The following is a 26527-nucleotide window of genomic DNA, read 5'->3' as shown; positions in this document are numbered from 1 at the left end:
AAAACAAGAAACAAAAAGATGCAATCGCAGGATCTAAAGGAAATAGCTTCGAGTACTTACAACGGCGAAAATAGCTTAGTAGCCGAGATCCGGAGTGTGAGTACCTTTTACCTTTCCTCCCCGGCAACGGCGCCAGAAAATAGCTTGATGTCTACGCCCCCTCCTTTTCCTGTAGACAGTGTTGGGCCTCCAAGAGCAGAGTTTTGTAGAACAGCAGCAAGTTTCCCTTAAGTGGATCACCCAAGGTTTATCGAACTCAGGGAGGAAGAGGTCAAAGATATCCCTCTCATGCAACCCTGCAACCACAAAGCAAGAAGTCTCTTGTGTCCCCAACACACCTAATAGGTGTACTAGTTCGGCGAAGAGATAGTGAAATACAGGTGGTATGAATAAGTATGAGCAGTAGCAACGGTGCCAGAAAATAGCTTGCTGGCGTGTAGTTGATGGTGGTAGTATTTCAGCAGTAGTAACGCGGTAAAACAGTAAACAAGCAGCGATAGCAGTATTTAGGAACAAGGCCTAGGGATTACACTTTCACTAGTGGACACTCTCAGCATTGATCACATAACAGAATAGATAAATGCATACTCTACACTCTTGTTGGATGATGAACACATTGCGTAGGATTACACGAATCCTCAATGCCGAAGTTAACAAGCTCCACAATTCAATGTTCATATTTAAATAACCTTAGAGTGCATGAAAGATCAATTCGACTAAACCAAGTACTAACATAGCATGCACACTGTCACCTTCATGCTATGTAGGAGGAATAATACACATCAATACCATCATAGCAATAGTTAACTTCATAATCTACAAGAGATCATAATCATAGCATAAACCAAGTACTAACACGGATGCACACACTGTCACCATTACACCGTGCAGGAGGAATAAAACTACTTTAATAACATTGCTAGAGTAGCACATAGATAAATTGTGATACAAAATACATTGCAATCATAAAGAGATATAAATAAGCACTTCACTATGCCATTCATAACAGTGAATAAGTATTCTGTGAAATATAGCCTAAGAGACCCACACGGTGCACACACTGTCACCTTTACACACGTGGGACAAGGAGTCTCCGGAGATCACATAAGTAAAATTCACTTGACTAGCATAACGACATCTAGATTACAAGCACCATCATATGAATCTCAATCATGTAAGGCAGCTCATGAGATTATTGTATTGAAGTACATAGGAGAGAGATGAACCACATAGCTACCGGTACAGCCCCGAGCCTCGATGGAGAACTACTCCCTCCTCATGGGAGCAGCAGCAGTGATGAAGATGGTGGTGGAGATGGCAGCGGTGTCGATGGAGAAGCCTTCCGGGGGCACTTCCCCGTTCCGGCGGCGTGCCGGAATAGAGACTCCTGTCCCCCAGATCTTGGCTTCGCGATGGCGGCGGCTCTGGAAGGTTTCTGTGGGTTTCGTCGAATGTGATAGGGTTTTCGCGACGGAGGCTTTAAGTAGGCGGAAGGGCAGCCTCGGAGGGGGCCTGGGGGGCCCACACTATAGGGCGGCGCGGCCCCCCCTCTGGCCGCGCCAGGGTGTGGTGTGGGGCCCCCAGGGCTTCCCTCTGGCGGCTCTCGGGTGTTCTGGATGCTTCCGGGCAAAATAGGAACCTGGGCGTTGATTTCGTCCAATTCCAAGAATATTTCTTTACTAGGATTTCTGAAACCAAAAACAGCAGAAAACAGGAACTGGCACTTCGGCATCTTGTTAATAGGTTAGTTCCAGAAAATGCACGAATATGACATAAAGTGTGCATAAAACATGTAGATATCATCAATAATGTGGCATGGAACATAAGAAATTATCGATACGTCGGAGACGTATCAGTCTACTTGACCTCCGGCTTCGATGAATTAGGAGCGGGAGTTGGCTGGTATCCAAGGTAGGCGAGGATTTTCTTGGAGCTGGGCTTGGCAGCCTTAATCAGCGACTGCCACCTCTTTGTTTCCATCTCCTTGGTGTCGCCAACTTTCGTCCAGTCGACAACTTGTTGGCTGTCGGCGACCAAGGCAATCGTCCCTTCAGCGCCAACCTTCAAACCCTCTTAGCGAAGTTTGAGCCCAAGATCTTCTTGAGAATTGAGGCACTTCGCGAGAGCAGTAAAAGTCGGGGGTTCTTTCTTCTTCGGGAAGAAGTATGGGAAAAGCTGCGACAGGCCTGTCCTAGCTTCAGCAAGGCCTTCGCGGGCCTCATCTCCGTGAATCTCAAGAAAAGAAAGCGCGTCAAGGAGTTGGTCACCTTCAGGGTTTTCCAGCTCATATTCTTGATATGTTTTGCCTGAACAAAATAAAAATGAGTTGGTCAAAGAAAAAAGGGAGCAAAGACGATACAAGGAAAACAGCAAGGATCTGAGCACTTACTAACAAAACATCGACTATGCGACTCCAAGCGAGTAAGGATTTATTTTTCGCGAGCAGACTGCTGAGTTATGTTTTCGCTCAGAGAAGTTTCCACGTCATGAAGTCTTTTTCGAAGATCTTCAACGGCGGCAGCATCTGTTTCAGCTTTCTTGCGAGCTTTTTCGCTTTGCTCTAACTTGGTAGCAAGAGCGTCAGCACGCTTGTTGGCATCCGCAAGATTTTCTGGCAAAATAAATGACAGTAAAATGTTATGACAAAAAATGGAGTATATTCAACAGAAGAGGTGGATAAAAAAAAGTACCTTCAAGCTTTTTGGTATAGTCGCGGTACCCGACGAATTGGGTACCGAGACGGATAAATTCCTTCATCAATGGCTGAAGAGAGGACCAAAAGAAAAAAGAAGTCAATATAACCAGTAAAAGCTCCACAACACCTCGCAAGAAACAAAGGAGAGCTGAAAGTACTGAAAGGCTCAGAACATAAAGAAAGAGTGAAAACACATACGTCATCCAATGAAGGTGTCGTAGAGCTACTAGGGAACAGGATATTCTCCTTGGCTGGTTCTACCCTAGCTCTCTTTGGTGAAGAGGCTCGGGGGCTCACAATTGGTGTCGGATGCTCTGTGTTTTGTTGAGGAGGCGAAGTTTCGTCCCCATCAGGCTGAGCTTCGGAAACAACTAAAGTACGGGACATGCTCGTTCGAGCAGTCGCGTCAATAGGAGTATTCTCATCTTCATCGCCACTACAACAAGTAAAGCGACAAGATAAGAAACAATATAGACAAAGTAACTAGAACAGACAAATATAGTGCACCAAGAACTTACGAGCTGACAAGAGCATCCTCGTAAGGATTGAAAGCTCTCTTTCCAACATTAGGTGCCGTTTCTCCAGCACGTGCAGCACCAGCTTCGGAGGTGCCAGAGTCGACAACCTCACCCCGTTTTCTCTTGTTCTTTGGAGAAGCAGCTGGGGGAGGAGAGCGTGTCGACGCGGTAGCCTCGGTTTCAATCTCCTTTTCAGAGGATGCCGCGGATTTTCGAGAAACCGCGGTTTCACTCTCAGGGCGAGAAGTACCCTGGTTGTTGTCGGTGACAACGGCCCGTTCTTCGACTTCCCCACCTTCGGGAAGGGGAGGAAGCGGTGACGCAGTTTCATGGTTCTGAGCAAAATAGAAAAATTATCGACATGGATTTATATTAGTAACAGCAGTTGAAAATATAGCAGTACCAAAGGAGAAAAGAAAAGGGTGCATGAATAAACAGATGATAAAAATATCACCTGCAGGAGTGCATTGGTGGCGCTATATGGCGTCACACGGCAAGATGACGGGACGACGTCTTTCTTGCTAAGTGACGAGATCTTTCGGACAAGTTTTTCTAGGTCATTGACCGATAAACTTGTTGACAGGCGATCCACATCTTCATAGCCAGCATACATCCAAAGGGGATTTTTGCGAGCCTGCAGAGGCTGCACCCTAATCCTAAGGAAGTACGTCGTGATTTGGATACCCGACAATTCTTGCCCTCGGGTATTTTGGAGTTGGTGGATGCGTGTCATCAGCGCCTCTGTCGCCACTTTTTCTTCATCGCTAGCCTCTGCATCCCAGGAACGACGGCGACAGATTTTTTCGGTACCATCAAAAGGAGGGATGTTGTCTTCAACAGAGCCATGATTCTCCTCATGGATGTACAACCATTTTTTGCGCCACCCTTGTACTGAGTCAGGGAATTTGACATCAAAGTACTCGACGTCAGGGCGGACGCAGATAACAACGCCACCTATGTTATAGGAAGCATTGGCAGAGCCATTACGGCGACAAAGGAAAATGCGTTTCCATAGAGCCCAGTTAGGCTGGACTCCAAGGAAAGCTTCACAAAGCGTGATGAAGATTGAGATGTGGAGGATGGGGTTGGGAGTAAGATGGTGAAGTTGCAATCCGTACATAAAAAAGCAACCCCCGTAAGAAATTGTGAATGGGGGCAGAAAGACCACGGATGAGGTGGTCGACGAAACTGACCCGATACTCCATGGGAGGGGTTGGATAGCTTTCTTCGCTGGGGAAGCGCAGAGCATCTTGCTTCTTGCTGATCCCCAGTTTCTTCAGCAAGTTGATGTCTTGAGGGGAGATTTTGGATCTCTCCCACTCCGTGTTCCCCAGATCTTCGATCGCCATCTTCGACTCGGGAGTGTTGTGCCTGGTGAGTCTGCGCGGAGGCATCAACAATGGCGTCGGAGCAAAGTGCGAGTGTGGTTGAGCTCAAAGACTGTGGGGCGCAATGGAGGATTTTGGCAGAGGAGAGCAGAGGAGCGGCGCGAGCGAAAGTGTCCAAGGAGGAAGACAATGACCTTAAATAGAGGTGCGGTGAATCGACGCACCGTTGGATGGAGAAAATGTGGGATAGATGATGTACACGTGGACAAGGGGTAAAAATGCAATTTCACTGAGAAGGGAACGAACATGCGCTACAGTGCGTGCGCCAGGAAAAGTGGAGGACGTGTGTCCCCCACTTGCACGACGTGTCAACTTGATAAGAAATTTGGGCCCATGAGACAGAGAGAGCAGTTCTCGCGTTTTCCCGATACAGGGATCGTGGCTATCGTCATCAATGATGTCACCTTGGCAAGAGAAATTCTCGGCTATGAAGGTTCATAAGAATGGTGACAACAGAAGATTATTGATTATTTCGAGAGCCTTTGATCAAATACAAGTTTTTGCCCAAATGCTCGGGGGCTACTTTGGAAAATAGAAGTATTCGAGTATGACAAAATAGAAAAGGCGAGAGCCTATGATCAAATACAAGTATTTGTTCATAGCCTCGGGGGCTACTCCCATCGGGAGCGCTGGTCGCGCACCCGATAGATATGGAAAGCTTGAGAAAGAATAAACAATATAGCGACATGAGATACTAATTTGTTGAGCCTACAACCAAGTACAAGTCCTTGGCTGTAGCCTCGGGGGCTACTCCCATCGGGAACGCTGTTCGCGTGCCCGATGAAATTATTAAAAGGAAGAAGTGAGCATATTTCGAGTTATACAAATAACTCTACATATACTCCCATCGGGAAGGTAAAATAAGTCATCCGTTGACTCAATAAAATGTGCTATTCCAGCAGCCGAAAAAGCACTCGATAATATATTCTCAGAGCGCCAAAGTAGCGAATAATCTCTGAATGCTGCAAAACTTTGCAAAGGTAAGACCCCAGATCCGTTCTGAGCGGCCTGGCGCCGTCTCTGACGTCGGTTTGCTACTTTTTTCCGTATCAACAGATATGAAGAAAAATCCTAACGGACGCGTTAGGTACCCGATAAAATATGACTGGGACTCGGCAGAATGGTAAGACCTTAAGCGGCACCTGTCGAAGTTTACACCAGTATCCCGAGATCATGTCCAGGGACGTGATCTTGAAGTAGGTTTTTGCGGATTGCCACTAGAGCAGTTAACTAGTACCTGATCCGTCAGATGAACTAGCCCCAACTACCATTATCCCTGTACAATATAATATTTGCGTATCCAAAAGATATGTGATAAATTCGGCAAGACTATTGAATGATTTAAGTTGGAGATTTTCCCTGATTCTTCAATTCAAGCAAAATCTCGGGGGCTACTGACATAGGCATCCCCAATGGGCCTGCCAAAGATGGTACCCGGGGTTTACTGAAGGCCCACAAGTCGAAGAATATAAAGATCGGAAGCCCAATTGGTGTTAAGGAAAGTTAGAGTTGTACTAGGAAATATAGAGACTTGTAATTTCACGGGACGGGTTAGAAACCCTCCCGGACTCTGTAACTTGTGTATCACGAACCCCTCGGCTCCGCCTCCTATATAAGGGGGAGTCGAGGGGCAAAGAAAGGATCGAATCTATTGTCAACACAACCCTAGTTTCATAATCGTCGAGTACTTTTCGGCTGAAACCTTTGAGATCTACTTGCCCTCTACATCCAACTAAACCCTAGTCTACAATACGTAGGCATTGATAAGTTAATACATTGTCAACGGCTGCGGCGGCCGCCACCCTGCGCTGTTCCAGCTCGGTGTCAACCGCCGCATGGGCCGCCCGATCCTCCTCTGCTTCCTTCTCCGCTTCAGCCAGGGCCTCGGCGTCCCTGACCGGGTCGAGGAGGTCGGTGCTGTCATCGGAGTCAAACTCCTCGTCGGAGCTCAAGGCCAAGGGAGGTGGAGTGGGAGGTGGAGGTGGAGGTGGAGGCGCGGTAGCCTGGCTGCGGCCGGCGCTGCTCATGGTGGCCCCGGTGGAGGCTGAGCGGCAGCGGCGCTACGGTGGAGGTAGTGCGGCGGCTAGGGTTTTGTGGGGAGGAGATGAGATGCTCGCGCCCCTGTTTATATAGATCGGAGGCCGGGCGACGGTCGCGGCACGCGTGGCATCGCCATTACTTCGTGCGCAGAGGTAGGCGACTGTTGCGCGCCACGCGAGGCATCACCATTTACGCGGCCGCAGACTGCCGAAGTGACGCTTCGGCGCCAGTACTGGTGGAGAAGACACATTGACGCTGGGTCACTGATGTCTACGTGTGCTTCTATTCTTGTAGACAGTGTTGGGCCTCCAAGAGCAGAGGTTTGTAGAACAGCAGCAAGTTTCCCTTAAGTGAATCACCCAAGGTTTGTCAAACTCAGGGAGGTAGAGGTCAGAGATATTCCTCTCAAGTAACCCTGCAATTACGATAAGAAGTCTCTTGTGTCCCCAACACACCCAATACACTTGTCAGATGTATAGGTGCACTAGTTCGGCGAAGAGATATTAAAACGCAGGTGGTATAGATGAATATGAGTGGTAATAACAATCTGAAATAAATATGGCAACAAGTAAACATGCAGTAGAACAGTAAGTAAGCGGTGTTTGCAGTATTGGAAACAAGGCCTAGGTGTAACACCCCAACTTTTTCAACCTTGATTAGTTGTCCTTATTTCAAAAATCAGGGGGAACAAAAACTTTTTCTATAGACTAATTAAGGTGAATTGCCTTGATCTGTTTGCTATGATGAATTGCCTTGATCTGTTGGTAGATGAATTGTCTTGATTTGCTTGTTGAATTTTGTCTTGAGCTACCTCATAGAACGACACCCCTAGTGGTTAAACAAGCAACTCACCAAATAAAACACATGTGTGGCTTAGGAAAAATTATTTTCCTTCTTACTACACCAACCTCTCTACTTATGGCAACATGAGTGTGCCCTCTTGAAGTTCCTCTTGGTGCTCTAAAATCTAGCTCAAATCATCCTTGATTTCAAACTTGAGATCACTTACCCCTTGTTGCATCCTTCTCCTATACCCACTCATCCTTGTTGGTTTTGAGGCCATGTCGACCATCTGGGTTGACGGGCTTTAAAATGTCCAGACTTAGGCAATTAATCTCTAAGCACCCACAACTGTTATTGTTGATTTCAAGGCATGGATCCCATCTATGCAACACCCTCTTCAACCTCCACGTCCTGCATGTCTCAGTCAATCCTTGCAACTCATATATTCAACTTGATCTGGTATCCTATCCCATGTTCTAGCACCAGATCACTTCTTCCTCTTTTACCTCTTGTTTTTGTTTTCATCCAAGTTTATCTTCACAAAACCAAGAGTGGGAATGATGGATACATTTTGTAGCCATCATCTACCCTTGAGAACACTTCTCCCTAAATTAGTTCTCTTTCTCAAAACCCTACTGTTTCCTTCTCTGGTTTTGACCACAAAACCACTTCTAGTTTTATTAAAGCTTCTCAAAATATTTCTTCAAAGAAAACAAGGAACTAAAATGGGTTTTGTTTTTCATCTCATTTCTGCCAAGTACTGATTTCTAAAACATTATTTTCTATCTTACTTTCTTTTCAGCAAAAGGCTTGTTTATGATACCTATACCATTTCTTGTTTTTCCTCTTGCTTATTTTACATTTGAGAAAACTCTACTTTACTTGAGGAAGTAAGTAGAACATTTTAAACTCCTATGTTCCAATTAGTTCTCTCAACATTTTCAAATTCCATTCCACTTGAGTTCATTCCCAATTGTCCCTAGACAATTGAGGTGTTTCAAATACTTTTCAAACAAGTTCTATTTCAAATGACAACTCTTGCACATCTTGTGTACATCTCTGATCTACCCCATAATGTTCCTTCATCCTCCAACTCTTGATCAAGTAGATGATCTCTTGATACTTTCTATTGGACTCCCTTCAACTAAACCCTAGACTCAGGGAGTAATTCAAATCCCTCCCAATTGACCTCTTATTTGAAGAACAAGTTATATTTCATCATACCCATCTCGATCCTCTATTCTTTTCCATCACTACCTTGACCTCATGAATTGAAGATTTATGTCACCTTCATACTCCTTTTTATCTATATGTATCTACCCCTATCTTTTATCATCATTAAAGTCACTCATTGACATTATCTTCTCAACATCATGCCTTGGTCTATACACATGAATGTTGTGCACCTTTCTCATTGTTCACTTGTTTGGCAAGATTGTAGCCGGCCAATTTGGGTATGCATTCAAATTTCGGCCAGCCATTTCCTCCTCACTTTCTTCTCTTGCAAGCCTTGACTCCCAACTACCCCAACAATTAAATGGGCAGCCACCCACCTTGGCCAATTAAAAAAGGAGGCAGCCACTCCTCTCCCTCTATAAATACCCCCTAGCCGGCCACCTCCACTCCCCTTTGCTTCATTTCTTCTCACTCTACACTCCCTCACACTCTCCTTCTCCACTCCCCACGAAAATGCTGCTCCTCTTAGCTCCATGGCCGGCCATGGCCATGGAAAGAACTCCAAGATGAAGCTCCCTCCTCCCTCAAGCTTCCCCTCACCATGAGAGCCTCCCTCTCCATCTTCTCCCCAACCCTAGGTGGTTTAATCTCCTCTTCTTCTTCCTCCATTGCTAAGATTGGATCTTGATGCAGGTGCATGTTGGTCCAAGCATGGAGAAGCTTGAGCTATCCTCAGATCTGAAGTTCTTGAGCAAAGTTCGTCCAAATCCTTGCAGTAATTTCTGCTATCTTGCTGTTTCAGATTCTGGTACGAACTTGTAAAATCCACCAAATCTCGTGCACAGATCCAAATCGAGTGATTCAAAGTTCCGCAGATAGATACGGAAAATATCTCCAACTTGGCGTTGGTCTCATCCTCAAATACGTTACGGATTGTCCGCGGTAAATAAAGTTCTGTAAACATGCAGATTCACTGTTTGTTAGATTTGTTCCGTTTTACGAAACCTTTTTGAGCAAACTCAACTGTAGGTGAAAGCCCTCTTCAATACCTTCATTTTGGCGGTGGTTTCACTTCGATTGACCTCCTAAAACTGAAATGGTTCACAGGTCAAGATCTGGTCAGATCTGACTTTGTCGAATTAAACCAGGAGCTTGGGAACGAATCTTTGAGTGAAACAAATTGGGTAAGAACCACCTATTCAATACCTTTCAGATGCAGCTGACCTCATATTTTTGTGATTGATGTACGATTTGTGGTGAATTAAACTTGTTCTATGTGTTCTGCAGACATGGCTGTTAGCTTTTAAATCACCAAAAATCCATATTTGAACCAAATTGAGTGATTCCAGTTCTGTAGGACTACTGAATGTTTTCTTAATCTTCTCAAACAAGTTTCAAACCCTTACCTGTTCTGTAACTCCAGAGGTAAAGCAAATGGTATAGATATGCAGTAATCTTGTCAATCCATTTGTGAGAGTTTCAGAAATAATTTGAACCCAAATCTAATTGTGTGTGCATCTCTGTTTAGATATCTTTCAAATGCCAGTGGTCTCATATTTTTAGGATTTTTCTACGATTTATGGCTTACAGATCTTGTTTTCTGTACAGTCAGATTCAAAGAAATTCCTAAAATTGTAGGTTTAATATTTTTGGGTGATTCCAACTGGGTTAGTCTTGTATTAGTACTGGCCATCTAGGAAAAATATTATTAGTCTCTGTTCATGCATATTCGTTACTGTTAGTAAGGTATATGTGTGACATGCATTGTTGGACCAAAACTTGTTGGTCTATTTAAAATCCTTGACCAACTCTCTTTATTAGGAATGGACAACCTTTGTTTTATGCTTGCAAAACAAAACCTCTGCAACTTAACATTAGCCCTATTGTTTTGCTTAAGTTTTCAAATGATGTGGAATATGGTTTGCTTCCTATTTTGGATGTTGTGTTGTGTGAGCCAACTAAGTTAGGAAAACTGTTTTCTACTTTTCCCAAAATGTGTGAAAATGTACTGTGAATGTGTTTGATGCCAAACTAATGCTCTTGTCCTCTTTATGATGTTATCTACCAGGGGATGTTTGGTTTATACCATGGTGATAACCGAGAGAGGCAATTGCTAAGTTGTGATGCACTCATACCTCTACTAGGTAAATAAATGGGGTTTTCTAAATTAAAACTCTTGAAGTTGTTTGTGGTATCTATAAGTCCTTAGTATGTTATACCTTGGCTGCATGGTTGGTTGTTGATTGTTGAATGTTGTCTTGTTGATGCAATGTGATTGATTGTGTTCCTTTTATATTTTCCGGCGCTAGATGCGAACAATTCCGGAGAAGAAGAAGAAGTGGAATCGGACAAGGATTTTATTTGTACTGTGGGAATTCTTATTTTGATGGAGTTGAAGAAGTACAGGGACAAATAAGCCAAGGCAAGCCATTTACTTTGACTCTTTATATCCATGTTCTTGGTTGAGATCTTTCTATCCTTGGTCTCTTAATTTCTTGCGTCTCCTTGGGTTTGCTTAATTTGATTCTTTTACATACTTGCCACCAAGTGTGTAATGTCCCCTCTCGATATTTTGCGTACTTACTCTAAGTATGTGAATCACATTCCCCACCTTTTGACACCCTAATTCTAGTAAAAACTTGGGATTATATCATTAAAATTGCTCTACTTTTTGATCATCTCCATTCATGCTCAATTGGAGTATGGATGACCTTGACACCCCTTCATGTTATGATGGCAATCATTATGCTATTATACATCTTAGTCACGCATAAACTTTAGGCTGGGAAAACCCTCAAGGTTTTACCTTGTTGTAAAAGTTTTTGTTAAAACCTTGGGTATAATGTTATGCCCAAGTGAGAATTTGATAAAGGAAAGGATTTGGTAAAAATGATGGGGATGAGAAAGTGGTTGGGATATTACGAAAACTTTGGCGCCTAAGTACTCACCCATGACAACAAACTAGCGCAACCACATTACTCCAACATGGGCACGGGGCTTAGCTCGACGTTCGTTCTCTTTAGCATGAGGCACCGCATAACTATACAAGGGTACGGATACCCCCGAGTCCGGATTGTCGAGGTTGGGACAATAGTATAACGGGAGGCCTTCGGGGCTGACCCGTCCGGAAGACACTATGGGTCTCCTGGCTTGGCGGTGGAGCCACGCTCAAAAGGAGGTGAGCTGCCACGGTGCCGGGGAGGTACATACTCCATAGGGTAGGACCTCTTGCTAATTAGAATGGGCGAAAGGCTTCGACTGGTTATCCGATACCCACATACTTTCGTATGATGGCCCGGGGATGATCCCGGCGGATTTATCAGATCTTGTGGGGAAAGTGTGCAAACTCTGCAGAGTTAAATCTATTCGAATAGCCGCGTCCGCGGTCATGGACGGTTGGATTGGCTGTTGCTTAGCCTGATGTGTTTTGTTTATGAAAATGTTTGACAAAGGAAAGAAACGGGATTTGTGTTGGAGTACTCGGAGTACTGGAAAAATGGTTGATGACCACAATGAGGTGGTCGGAAAGGAATTGATAAAAATTGGGGTCTACCCTTCCTAAGTGTTTATGTCGTGAAAGATCTTCCTAAATTGAGTCAAGTAGTGATGTCTTAGATATATTCTCTCATCTCCTTCACCCATGAAGTTGAGATGCTAACTCCACTAAAACACTTCTTCTCTTCTACATAACATATTCTTGTTATATAAGTGGTCATTCCCTCTTGATCTCCTAGTTAGTCCTCGGTACCTTGTTCTCCTTGATATGTTACTTTGTAAATGGTTTGCGAGTACAATTCCAAATGTACTCACGGCTTTGTCCCTGGCTATTTACTTGGCCAGACTTGAAGGAGTTCGACAGATGAAGAAGGAGTTGGCGACGTCTATGCGAGCTAGGAACGTCTTCCCAGTCAGTTGCCTGTAGGGTTATGGCAGATGACTTGGGTACTGCGCTGCTGAAGTGATGATTCTACTCTGATGTTTAGTTAGGCCCTTCGAGGCTATTATGTAATTATCGGTCATGTGACCATGTTGTAATTTTCTTATTCCGCTTTGTAATTGGATGGTGTAATTTGATATCAGTTCGATTATGTGTTCACGGCGCACTAATCATGGGATCGTGAACTGTATACATAACAGGGAATTTCGGACAGCTAGTCCGGGGTCCCCACACTAGGGATCCTACTTTCACTAGTGGACACTCTCAACATTGCAATCATAATTGAATATAAATAAGCACTTCATTATGCTATTCCGAATTACTCTCTGGCGGGATAACGAACACTAATTCACCGTGTAGGGCTGCAAAGCAAACCTTAAAGATGTATTCCCAAGTACTAATGAACACCCCACGCTGTCACTTTGAGCATTCATAGGAGGTACTAACACACCACAATTTCATAGAGACATCCAACTCAAATCATAACCCAGTGAACAAGTATTCTGTGAAATATAGCCTAAGAGACCCACACGGTGCACACACTGTCACCTTTACACACGTGGGACAAGGAGTCTCCGGAGATCACATAAGTAAAATCTACTTGAATAACATAAGACATCTAGATTGCAAAGCTCACGATCACATAGATGAACACATAAGTATTACTCTCAAACACTCTCTTGTTGGATGACAAACACCATTCATTGTGTAGGGCTACAAGAGCTCCCTCAAGACGGAGTTAACAAGCTCCACAACATACGGAATTCGTATTTAAGTAACCTCTAGAGCATAATAGACAAGAGTAACATCTACACATTCATATAGATCACATCATGGGAGAGAGAGATGAACCACATAGCTACCGGTAGAGCCCTTAGCCTCGAGGGAGAACTACTCCCTCCTCATCATAGGAGACAGCAACGGCGAAGAAGATGGCGGTGGTGTTGATGGAGATGGCTTCCGGGGGCACTTCCCCGTCCTGGCGGCGTGCCGGAACAGAGACTTTTGTCCCCCGAATCTTGGCTTCGCGACGGCGGCGGCTCTAGAACTTTTCTCGTATCGTGGCTTATTCGTTTAGGGTTTTCGCGACGGAGTCCTTAAGTAGGCGGAAGGGCAGCCTCGGAGGGGCCCTGGTGGGGCCACACAATAGGGGGGCGCGCCCCACCCCTTGGCCACGCCGCCCTGGCGTGTGGGGCCCCCTGGCTCCCCTCTGGTCTCTCTCCGGTGTTCTGGAAGCTTCGTGGAAAAATAAGATATTGGGCGTTGATTTCGTCCAATTCCGAGAATATTTCCTTACTAGGATTTCTGAAACCAAAAACAGCAGAAAACAGGAACTGGCACTTCGGCATCTCGTCAATAGGTTAGTTCCGGAAAACGCATAAAATCATCATAAAGTGTGAACAAAACATGTAGGTATTGTCATAAAACAAGCATGGAACGTAAGAAATTATAGATACGTTTGAGACGTATCAAGCATCCCCAAGCTTAGTTCCTACTCGCCCTCGAGTAGGTAAACGATAACAAGGATAATTTCTTAAGTGACATGCTACCAACATGATCTTGATCAATACTATTGTAAAGCATATGAAGTGAATGAAGTGATTCGAAGCAATAGTAAAGATAATGACTAAACAACTGAATCATATAGCAAAGACTTTTCATGAATAATACTTTCAAGACAAGCATCAATAAGTCTTGCATAAGAGTTAACTCATAAAGCAATAGATTAAAGTAGAAGGCATTGAAGCAACACAAAGGATGATTAAGTTTCAGCAATTGCTTTCAACTTGTAACATGTATATCTCATGGATAATTGTCAGCACAAAGTAATATGATGAATGCAAATAAGCAAATATGTAAGAATCAATGCACAGTTGACACAAGTGTTTGCTTCTAAGATAGAAAGAATAGGTAAACTGACTCAACAATAAAGTAAAAGATAGGCCCTTCGCAGAGGGAAGCATGGATTACTATTTTTGTGCTAGAGCTTTTATTTTGAAAACATAGAAACAATTTTGTCAACGGTAGTAATAAATCATATGTGTTATGCATAATACATCTTATAAGTTGCAAGTCTCATGCATAGAATACCAATAGTGCCCGCACCTTGTCCTAATTAGCTTGGATTAACACGGATTATCATTGCATAACATATGTTTCAACCAAGTGTCACAAAGGGGTACCTCTATGTCGCCTGTACAAGGGTCTAAGGAGAAAGTTCGCATTGGATTTCTCACTTTTGATTATTCTCAACTTAGACACCCATACCGGGACAACATAGACAACAGATAATGGACTCCTCTTTTTAATGCTTAAGCATTTAACAACAGATAATATTCTCATAAGAGATTGAGGATTTGTGTCCAAACTGAAACTTCCACCATGATTCATGGCTTTAGTTAGCGGCCCAATGTTCTTCTCTAACAATATGCATACTCAAACCATTTGATCATGAAAATCTCCCTTACTTCAGACAAGACGAACATGCATAGGAACTCACATGATATTCAACAAAGGAATAGTTGATGGTGTCCCCAGAAACATGGTTACCGCTCAACAAGCAACTTATAAGAAATAAGACACATAGCAACATATTCAATACCACAATAGTTTTTAAGGCTATTTTCCCATGAGCTATGTATTGTAAAGACAAAGAATGAAATTTTAAAGGTAGCACTCAAGTAATGTACTTTGGAATGGCAGAGAAATACCATGTAGTAGGTAGGTATGGTGGACACAAATGGCATAGTTTTTGGCTCAAGGATTTGGATGCACGAGAAGAATTCACTCTCAATACAAGGCTTAGGCTAGCAAGGTTGTTTGAAGCAAACTCAAGTATAAACCGGTACAGCAAAACTTACATAAGAACATATTGCAAGCATTATAAGACTCTACACTGTCTTCCTTGTTGTTCAAACACCTTAACCAGAAAATATCTAGACTTAGAGAGACCAATTATGCAAACCAAATTTTAACAAGCTCTATGTAGTTCTTCATTAATAGGTGCAAAGTACATGATGCAAGAGCTTAAACATGATCTATATGAGCACAACAATTGCCAAGTATCAATTTATTCAAGACATTATACCAATTATCACATGAAGCATTTTCTGTTTCCAACCATATAACAATGAACGAAGCAGTTTCAACCTTCACCATGAACATTAAAAGTAAAGCTAAGAACACATGTATTCATATGAACGAGCGGAGCGTGTATCTCTCCCACACAAGCATGAATTTATTCAAACATAAACAAAAATAAAAACAAACAAACGCTCCAAGTAAAGTACATAAGATGTGACGGAATAAAAATATAGTTTCACTAGAGGTGACCTGATAAGTTGTCGATGAAGAAGGGGATGCCTTGGGCATCCCCAAGCTTAGATGCTTGAGTCTTCTTGAAATATGCAGGGATGAACCACGGGGGCATCCCCAAGCTTATACTTTTCACTCTTCTTGATCATAGTATATCATCCTCCTCTCTTGACCCTTGAAAACTTCCTCCACACCAAACTCGAAACAAACTCATTAGAGGGTTAGTGCATAATCAAAAATTCACATGTTCAGAGGTAACACAATCATTCTTAACACTTCTGGACATTGCCCAAAGCTACTGGAAGTTAATGGAACAAAGAAATCCATTCAACATAGCAAAAGAGGCAATGCGAAATAAAAGGCAGAATCTGTCAAAACAGAACAGTCCGTAAAGACGAATTTTTCTGGGGCACTTAACTTGCTCAGATGAAAAATCTCAAATTGAATTAAAGTTGCGTACATATCTGAGGATCACGCACGTAAATTGGCAGAATTTTCTGAGTTACCTGCAGACGGGGCTGCTCAATTTCGTGACAGTAAGAAATCTGTTTCTGCGCAGTAATCCAAATCTAGTATCAACCCTACTATCAAAGACTTTACTTGGCACAACAATGCAATAAAGTAAAGATAAGGAGAGGTTGCTACAGTAGTAACAACTTCCAAGACTCAAATATAAAACAAAATTGATGTAGTAAAATAAAGACATGGGTTATCTCCCAATAAGTGCTTTCTTTATAGCCATTAAGATGGGCTCAGTAATTTTAATGATGCTCGCGCAAGAAATAAGAGTTGAAGCAAAAGAGAGCATCAAGAAGCAAATTCAAAACACATTTAAGCCTAACCCACTTCCTATGAAAAGGAATCTTGTAAATAAACAAGTCATGTAAGCATAATGCAACAAGCATAGAAAAGCAATACAAGCGCAACTTCAAGATTCTCAACATAAAGAGAGGAAACTTAATATTATTAAGATGCATATAACCATGTTTCCCTCTCTCATAATAACTTTCAGTGGCATCATGAACAAACTCAACAATATAAGTATCACATAAAGCATTCTTATTCACATGCATAAAAGTATCATTACTCTCCACATAAGCATAATCAATTTTATTAGTAATAGTGGGAGTAAAACTACCATAACCATCATTGTAATCATCATAAATTGCAGGCATGGTATAATCATAATAACCTTTATCCTCCATAGTAGGTGGCACCAAAATACCACTATCATTATAATCATCATAAATAGGAGGCAGAGTATCATCAAAGAAAAAAATATCCTCAAAACTTGGGGGACTAAAAATATCATGCTCATCAAAATCAGCTTCCCCAAGCTTAGAATTTTCCATAGCATTATCAACAATGGTGTTCAAAGCATGCATATAAAGTTCCATGGGTTTTTTAATTCTCTCTTCAAACACATCATGTCCTAATTCAAGATAAAGTTCATAAAGATCTCTAATTTTTTTGTTGTTTTCTATCAAGCCTAACTAGTGAAAATAAAAACAAGAAACAAAAAGATATAATTGCAGGATCTAAAGGAGATACCTTCGAGCACTCACACACCGGCAACAGTGCTAGGAAATAGCTTAGTAGTCGGAGGATGTGAATACCTTTTACCTTACCTCCCCGGCAACGGCGCCAGAAAATAGCTTAGTTGCCGGGGTCCGGAGTGTGAGTGCCTTTTACCTTACCTCCCCGGCAACGGCGCCAGAAAATAGCTTGAAGTCTACGTGTGCTTCTATTCTTGTAGACAGTGTTGGGCCTCCAAGAGCAGAGGTTTGTAGAACAGCAGCAAGTTTCCCTTAAGTGAATCACCCAAGGTTTATCGAACTCAGGGAGGTAGAGGTCAGAGATATTCCTCTCAAGCAACCCTGCAATTATGATACAAGAAGTCTCTTGTGTCCCCAACACACCCAATACACTTGTCAGATGTATAGGTGCACTAGTTCGGCAAGAGATATTAAAACGCAGGTGGTATAGATGAATATGAGTGGTAATAACAATCTGAAATAAATATGGCAGCAAGTAAACATGCAGTAGAACAGTAAGTAAGCGGTGTTTGCAGTATTGGAAACAAGGCCTAGGGATCCTACTTTCACTAGTGGACACTCTCAACATTGCAATCATAATTGAATATAAATAAGCACTTCATTATGCTATTCCGAATTACTCTCTGGCGGGATAACGAACACTAATTCACCGTGTAGGGCTGCAAAGCAAACCTTAAAAATGTATTCCCAAGTACTAATGAACACCCCATGCTGTCACTTTGAGCATTCATAGGAGGTACTAACACACCACAATTTCATAGAGACATCCAACTCAAATCATAACCCAGTGAACAAGTATTCTGTGAAATATAGCCTAAGAGACCCACACGGTGCACACACTGTCACCTTTACACACGTGGGACAAGGAGTCTCCGGAGATCACATAAGTAAAATCCACTTGAATAACATAAGACATCTAGATTGCAAAGCTCACGATCACATAGATGAACACATAAGTATTACTCTCAAACACTCTCTTGTTGGATGACAAACACCATTCATTGTGTAGGGCTACAAGAGCTCCCTCAAGCCGGAGTTAACAAGCTCCACAACATACGGAATTCGTATTTAAGTAACCTCTAGAGCATAATAGACGAGAGTAACATCTACACATTCATATAGATCACACCATGGGAGAGAGAGATGAACCACATAGCTACCGGTAGAGCCCTTAGCCTCGAGGGAGAACTACTCCCTCCTCATCATAGGAGACAGCAGCGGCGATGAAGATGGCGGTGGTGTCGATGGAGATGGCTTCCGGGGGCACTTCCCCGTCCCGGCGGCCTCGGAGGGGCCCTGGTGGGGCCACACAATAGGGGGGCGCGCCCCACCCCTTGGCCGCGCCGCCCTGGCGTGTGGGGCCCCCCTGGCTCCCCTCTGGTCTCTCTCCGGTGTTCTGGAAGCTTCGTGGAAAAATAAGATATTGGGCGTTGATTTCGTCAAATTCCGAGAATATTTCCTTACTAGGATTTCTGAAACCAAAAACAGCAGAAAACAGGAACTGGCACTTCGGCATCTCGTCAATAGGTTAGTTCCGGAAAACGCATAAAATCATCATAAAGTGTGAACAAAACATGCAGGTATTGTCATAAAACAAGCATGGAACATAAGAAATTATAGATACGTTTGAGACGTATCAGTCACTACCAGGCGGGTGATGTCTACGTGTGCTTCTATTCTTGTAGACAGTGTTGGGCCTCCAAGAGCAGAGGTTTGTAGAACAGCAGCAAGTTTCCCTTAAGTGGATCACCCAAGGTTTATCGAACTCAGGGAGGAAGAGGTCAAAGATATCCCTCTCAAGCAACCCTGCAATCACGATACAAGAAGTCTCTTGTGTCCCCAACACACCTAATACACTTGTCAGATGTATAGGTGCACTAGTTCGGCGAAGAGATAGTGAAATACAAGTAGTATGGATGTATATGAGTGGTAATAGCAATCTGAATAAAATATGGCAGCGAGTAAACATGCAACAGAACAGTAAATAAACGGATTTTCAGTGCTTGGAAACAAGGCCTAGGGATCCTACTTTCACTAGTGGACACTCTCAACATTGATCACATAATAAATAAGTTATTTTCCTTTGTGCTACATATACTCTTGTTTGATAATAAACAACATTCATTGTGTAGGGCTACAAGAGCACCTCAATGCCGGAGTTAACAAGCGCCACAACATTCGGCATTCATATTTAAGTAACCTTAGAGCATAATAGATCTTTGCAATTTAAACCGAGTACTAACATAGCATACACACTGTCACCTTTACACTATGAAGGAGGAATAGATCACATCAATACTATCATAGTAATAATTAACTCCATAACCTACATGAGATTATGATCATAACCTACGCCAAGAACCACACGATGCACACACTGTCACCCTTACACCGTGAAGGAGGAATAGACTACTTTAATAACATCACAAGAGTAGCACATAGACTAATAGTGATACAAAGCTCATCATATGGATCTCAATCATGCAAAGCAATTCATGAGATCATTGTATTGGGGTACAGAGAGAGAGAGATTAACCACATAGCTACCGATAGAGCCCTTAGCCTCGATGGAGAACTACTCCCTCCTCATGGGAGACAGCAGCGGTGATGAAGATGTCGGTGGCGTCGATGGAGATGCCTTCCGGGGGCACTTCCCCGTCCCGGTGGCGTGCCGGAACAGAGACTTCTGTCCCCCAGATCTTGGCTTCGCGATGGCGGCGGCTCTGGAAGGTTTCTCGTACCGTGGCTTTTCTGTATCGAAGATTTAGGTCAGGGAGCTTTAAATAGGCGAAGAGGCGGAGTCGGAAGGGTTACGGGGGCGCCACACAATAGGGGGGCGCGCCCCCCCTTGGGCCGCGCCGCCCTACTGTCTGGTGGCCCTGTGGCTCTCCTCTGGCCCCTCTCCGGTGTTCTGGAAGCTTCGTGGAATTATAAGGTGATGGGCGTTGATTTCGTCCGATTTCGAGAATATTTCCTTACTAGGATTTCTGAAACCAAAAACAGGAGAAAACAGCAACTGGCCCTTCGGCATCTCGTCAATAGGTTAGTTCCGGAAAACGCATCAAAACGATATAAAGTGTGAACAAAACATGTAGGTATTGTCATAAAACTAGCATGGAACATAAGAAATTATAGATACGTTTGAGACGTATCAGCGGGCCAGACGAAACGTCCGCCAGACGCGAGAGGACACTTTGCGCGTCCGCGCAGCGTCTGTAGAGACGCATCCGAGGCGCATATTTGGGCCAGGTTTGCGTCGTCGCGGACGGCCCGGTCACTTTGCGTCGCCCCGCTGGAGGTGGTACGAGACGCATTTTTCGGCCCGGCGGACGCAAACAGTCGCTCAGCGTCCATTGGCATCGCGCCGCTGGAGATGCCCTGAAGTTAGAATAAGGTCCTCCCGATCTATCCTCACTCCGGTGGTGCATCTAGCGCTGATGGGGGCGCGTGGAGTTGTGTGCCCATCGGATCTCCTGGAATCCGGTCGGTTTTCATGTTTGTTGGTGTGGTTTCATGATAGTCTCTTCCGATCTACGGTTGTCATCATTGGCGATGGTTGTTGCTCTGGTGCGCTGGTCCTTGGGACCTTAGCACGACAACTTCTCGTCTGTCTACTACAACAAGCTCTACTACGACAAGCTTTGCCTGACTCCAGCGATGGAGGGGCGAGGACAGCGGCGCGCCTTTGGCTCGTGCTAGTGTTTGTAGTCGTCGCTAGGTGGTTTGAGTACTAATTTGTAATTTTCTTTACCTTTTGGGTTATTTGTACTACTGTTGATAATTATTAATAGGTCGGTGGATTTCTCGCAAAAAAAGGTAAAGAGAGGGAGTGAGAAAGTCTAGGAGAGATTGGTTTGGGAGAGAGGTGAAAAAGTCCAAAAAAACAAACAAAAAAAACCACGCGGAACCGACCAAGTTCGGAGCGGCCGCCACCTACACCTAGGCGAGCCCACATGCCCATTCAAGCACCGGCAAAACGCCTATAGTACTTTTTTTACCTAATCATGCCTTCATGTTGCTAGGCTGAACACCTCACGAGCTTCCGGTCTCACAATTGTTGGTAGGTTAGTAAGGATTAGGCCCCTATTTAGGATCGATTCACCTCTTGTCATATTTTTTGATGAATTTGATGTGTTGTAAGTGCAGGTATTTTTACCCACGGGTACCCATTTACCCTGTCGGGTGACGGGTATGGAAAAAACGTGTACACGTTGACGGATATAGGTACGGGTGACGGGTAAGATTGAAGGTGACGGGTACGGGTATGGGATAGCTCTACCCATACCCATACCCTGCGGGTGCCATCCCTAGCTTAGAAGCCATAGATTGCAACAAGATTAATCTATTTAGATAATTTCTTTAATTCCAATAATAATTGAGACTAAAATATCCAATTACTTGGAGGAATGATTTGGTTGAATTTTTGTATCTTGTAAACACTAAATCTGGAGCTTAGTTTGGACCATGTGCACAACCAACATATTCATGATTTGGAGCATCAGTCTAAAGCACCACTGATAATTTTGACACTATAAAAGGGCGGAAGTGGGGGTCATGATAATTTTGACACTATGAAAGGGCGGAAGTGGAGGTCAAGTGGCTTGAAAAAATCATATGGATACACCAATGTCCACCATTTACAGATTAACAACAAGTATTTTTTTCTCTTAACTTGGCACCATATATGTTTTTGTTCAAGCACTATGATAGTCACCGAAATGTTGGAAATACATGAAACTTAGCGTGATAGTCACGCTTATTCGTGAAACAAATCAAACAACTTAATCAAGGTTGATTACTTTATTTGAGTAACACACATGCACTTAACTATGAGTTTTAATAGTTGGGTCATTGCTTTCTATGCATACATAATGTTGAATTATAGCTTCTTATTGAATTACATTTCAAGCAACATGGAATTTTATTGTTTTTGGAAAATATTATGGCAATATATTTCTGTACATTACAAATCATCAGGCTTGTCACAACTATGAAAAAACTTTCAAACCCGTGGCAACGCACGAGCATTGAACTAGTATTGATTGAAATATAAATATATATAATAAACTATATTTTTATAATTATTATGAAATATATTTTTTATATCATATGTATTTGGTGTAGTAGATCTTCATATTACTATATATAAATTTGGTCAAAGTTTTCAAAGTGTGACTTGAATGAAAAATTATATGCACATAATATGGATAGCTAGGAGGGACTAGTAGTATCATACATATGATACTATCTTTCTAATGGACGATACCATGCAGTAGTATATTAATCTCATTGATTTGTAGAATTCAATGCAAAAGGATGTACAAAATTTATTTGACATTAATTTTTTAAAATTAACATGCTTTGTTATGGTATCTACTATCTACAAATATGGATAGGAGGGATTAGTAGTATCATGTAGATGATACTATCTCTATAATGGATGATATCATGCAATAGTATATTAATTTCATTGATTTGTAGAATTTCAATGCAAAAGGGTGTACAAAATTTATTTAACATTAATATTTCTAAATTTTCATGATATGGTATGGTATTTACTATCTTTGATATCGCTACGATCTCTCTCATCATTAATTGCAGTGACACATTAGATTTTTACATGCATGAAATACATAATATCTCAATATGGTTACAATAAAGCGGTTAAAGCTATTGAATGGTTTGAACTTAGGCAATGTTTATATAAAACCAATCAATTACATATAAAATGTTGCCGGTGCTAGTTGATAAAAAGAATATAACATTAAACGAGATCTATATCTACGAAAAATGTGTTACAGAAAGATCCTACCTATAATAATAAACTAGTGATATGCATATGTCTATTGTAAATGTTGCTAATTAAACATCGGCTCACACCATCTATATAAGCCCACTCTCTAGATGTCTTTCAATCATCACCACTAGTATCTCAAGCAACCACAAATTATCTTTCATTGTCATGGAGCGCTCTTTCCTCATTGTCATCATCCCGTTCTTGGGCTTGGCCATGGCCTCCCAGCTAACCGGCCCTTGCGACGCTGCACAGGCACAGGGGCAGCCAATCTACGACACAGACGGCCACGAGCTGACAAAGAACAACCTCTACCAGATCCTACCGGCCGACCGCAACATGAGCGGCCTATGCCTCTTCGCTGCCAGCATAGCTCCGGTCGACTGCCCTATGCGTGCGGTCATAGCTCGGTGCTGGCCCAAAGGGGGCAACGCTGTGATGATTATGCCGGCGGAGGAGAGTGGCGGCTCCGTGCCCCGCCTCTCGAGCGACCTCCTACTCACCTTCAAGAACATCATCAACATGTGCATGATGGAGCTCCAGTGGCACATCAAGGATTACATCAGCACGGACCAGATGCACGTCACCGTCGGCTTCAATCTTGGGGCGCCGGTGCCATCGAAGATAGAGAGGAGGAATAAATTGTTCCGGTTCCGTGCAGAGAGACACAACAACGGGTACAAGCTGGCGTCGTGCCACAAGGAGCCGTGTCGCGATCTGGTCTTGTACGATTACGAGGGATATAGGTGGCTAACCGTGGATAAAGATGGGCGCCAGCCTTTCGTGATCGTTTTCAAGAAGTGCCCTTCGCCTTGCATTCCTAGTTCAATGTCTCATGTGGTCATACCTAATTAAGCTTGTATTTCTGCACTTTGCTTAATCGATCGATGTCATGAATAAATTAACGGGATTTATATCACTCATCGTGTTATTGAGGTTGAGAAACAAATCATATTATGAACGGCTGAGTAACCATGAATAGGGTCATGAGGTATTCTTCTTGTGCTATGATTTGGAGGGTACCAAGGGAGGATCGCTTTAAGATCAATGTCGATGCTAGTTTTTCAGCAATTGATATGTCAGGAGGATGGAGTTTTGTTGCGAGGGATCGATATGGGTATGTCATTGGTGTAGGAGCAAGTTGCATTATTTCGCTACTGTAGCGAGGGAAGATGCACATGCGTGTGTGGTTGCTCTTCACCAAGCAGTGGCCTGGGGCATGAATTGTATTGATGTAGATAGGGATGCCTAGAACCTTGCCCGCGCGGTTCAATCGACGATCTTTGATCCTTCAGAGGGGTAATTTGTAAAGACATTCGGTCTTTTGTCTGTTTAAATGTTTCTCTAGTTAACTTTTTTTATAGTCCCATATTTAGCAATAAACTAGCCCATGCTCTAACAGCAATGGGGGCAACAGATCGGGTGTCTACCCGTGTGTGGGTAGACGACATGCCAAACAATGTTATGGTGCTAGCGGTCAGCGATGTAGGTGTGCCTTCTAATTGATGGAATAAATATGTTCCATGTAAAAAAAAGGTATTCTTACATGTGTAAGTTGGACACGTGAGCATGGATCATGTAAGTCTTATCAACATCGCTGACTTATTTATGTTTCAAAAAACAGAAACAATATCGATCATATCATGTTTATCTTGCCCAATCTTCCAAAAATTAGGTAAAATTCCAACCTGGACGAATAGACATCTTGTTCAAAATAAGCATAGAAAATCCCCTGAATAACAATAAAAAAATACTTAGATTGTTCAAACAATGATACAGAAAGTAAATGCATAAAGTGTGATATTGTAATAGGCGTCGCTACATAGTGCCTGGGCACAGATTACTATCAGACTACTCATAGCGGGAGTAACTAAGGTAGTAACATGGAACTACATCCATTGTCAACTAGGCATTTTGATGACATGATATGACATTAAATGAAAAAATAGATGGTTGTGGTAACTACTCCCTCCGTCTCAGATTAACAGGCACACACGTAGTTTAAGGCAAAGTTTATCATAAATTTAGTCAACAAAATATAAATTATATGTCTATAAAATTTAAACCATTAGATTCGTATTAAAAAAAAGGTTTCGAATGATATAATTATTTTAATTTATATTTTATATTTTATTGACCAAAATAATGATCAAAGCAGTTTTTTGGGCTACGTGTGTGCCTGTTAAACCGAGACAGATGAAATAGCTATGTTACCATAACATCATAATTTTCAAGATACAATAAGTATATAAACTAATCGTTACACTTATACATCATACTATATCTAAGTTACTATACACTATGAAGGTAGTAACATAGAGTAGTGACATATGCATAACACAACTCTATGTTATTCCCCACTGTGATTAGTGTTAGAGGGTGCGTCGATCAAATATAAAAAAAAAAATAGTAGTCCCACAGACTGCACTTTCCAAATATAGAAAGTGCACCTCCCGCTCGCGCTTTCTCTTTCCGTGCTGCACTGCAAATCGCCCACATCTTTCTCTTTTTCGTGGAGGAAAAACATCCACATCCGTGGACTACAAATCCAGACAGAAAATATGGAAAAGTAAATGTGCCTTTATTTCCTGTAAAAAATAGTAGGAGTGGCTGAAAAATTAAAAAATACATCTAGATTTTGGGAGAACCTATTGTTATTACATCCAGATCCGGAGAAAAATATTATTGTGAAGATCCTAGACGTAGAAAAAGGGGGGGGAAAGAGATCCTAGATGTAAAAAAGGAAAGAAATAAAAAGATACTTCTACCGAAGATTCGTGTCCGCGAAGAAACACGGGTATCACCGAACCGAAAGGTTTAAACACAGGGGACTCAAGATCACGTCGTCGTCTTACCGAAGGCGGGCACTGAGAGAGAGAGAGAGAGAGAGAGACGACAGTTACCTAGGTTCAGGGCCCTCGGAGAAGTAAAACCCCTACGTCCTGCTTTGGTGTATGTATTGCAGGTCACAATGGAGAAGATGACCGTACATATGTCTAGGGTTTGTGATCGCTCAGGATCATCCTCTTCTACGCTAGAAGGCTAGTCCTTTTATAGGAGAGCTGGTCCTCTTCCCCTCGAAATATCTTGAGGGGGAAGGGTTCCCACATCTCCAAACTGAGGGCGGGAAACTCCCCGCCCTTTACAAGATGGACACAGTCCATGATCGATTAAAGTGCCGGTCCATGGCAGATGTTGAGGTTGTCGATGACACCTCCTCTGGCAGCTTGTGCCGTCCACCGGGCCTTGCACTAAAGTGGCAAGGGCAGAGCCTTGGACCTCTGGTCCTTGTCGAGCCCGCTTTAATCACCAAAGGGGCCAAGGA

The 26527-nt window shown here is 42.8% G+C and overlaps 1 protein-coding gene and 1 long non-coding RNA gene across 2 annotated transcripts; both read left to right on the top strand.

The window, feature by feature from the left end:
- The first annotated feature begins 9066 nt into the window (after positions 1 to 9066).
- Positions 9067 to 12798, top strand: LOC127307601 (uncharacterized). Its single transcript, XR_011746341.1, has 6 exons — positions 9067 to 9356; positions 9446 to 9542; positions 9630 to 9784; positions 10669 to 10744; positions 10910 to 11022; positions 12441 to 12798. It is a non-coding gene; the product is annotated as an uncharacterized lncRNA (long non-coding RNA).
- Positions 12799 to 23418: 10620 nt separating this feature from the next.
- LOC127310389 (alpha-amylase/subtilisin inhibitor-like) lies at positions 23419 to 24057 on the top strand. Its single transcript, XM_051341070.1, has one exon. It carries the CDS (start codon positions 23419 to 23421, stop codon positions 24055 to 24057), a length of 639 nt encoding a protein of 212 aa, XP_051197030.1.
- Positions 24058 to 26527: the final 2470 nt, after the last annotated feature.

The sequence above is a fragment of the Lolium perenne genome, chromosome 6, assembly GCF_019359855.2.
Source record: "Lolium perenne isolate Kyuss_39 chromosome 6, Kyuss_2.0, whole genome shotgun sequence".
Classification (NCBI taxonomy): Eukaryota; Viridiplantae; Streptophyta; class Magnoliopsida; order Poales; family Poaceae; genus Lolium; species Lolium perenne.
The sequence above is the reverse complement of the archived record's forward strand: the minus strand, read 5'-3'. Positions and strand labels throughout refer to the sequence as shown.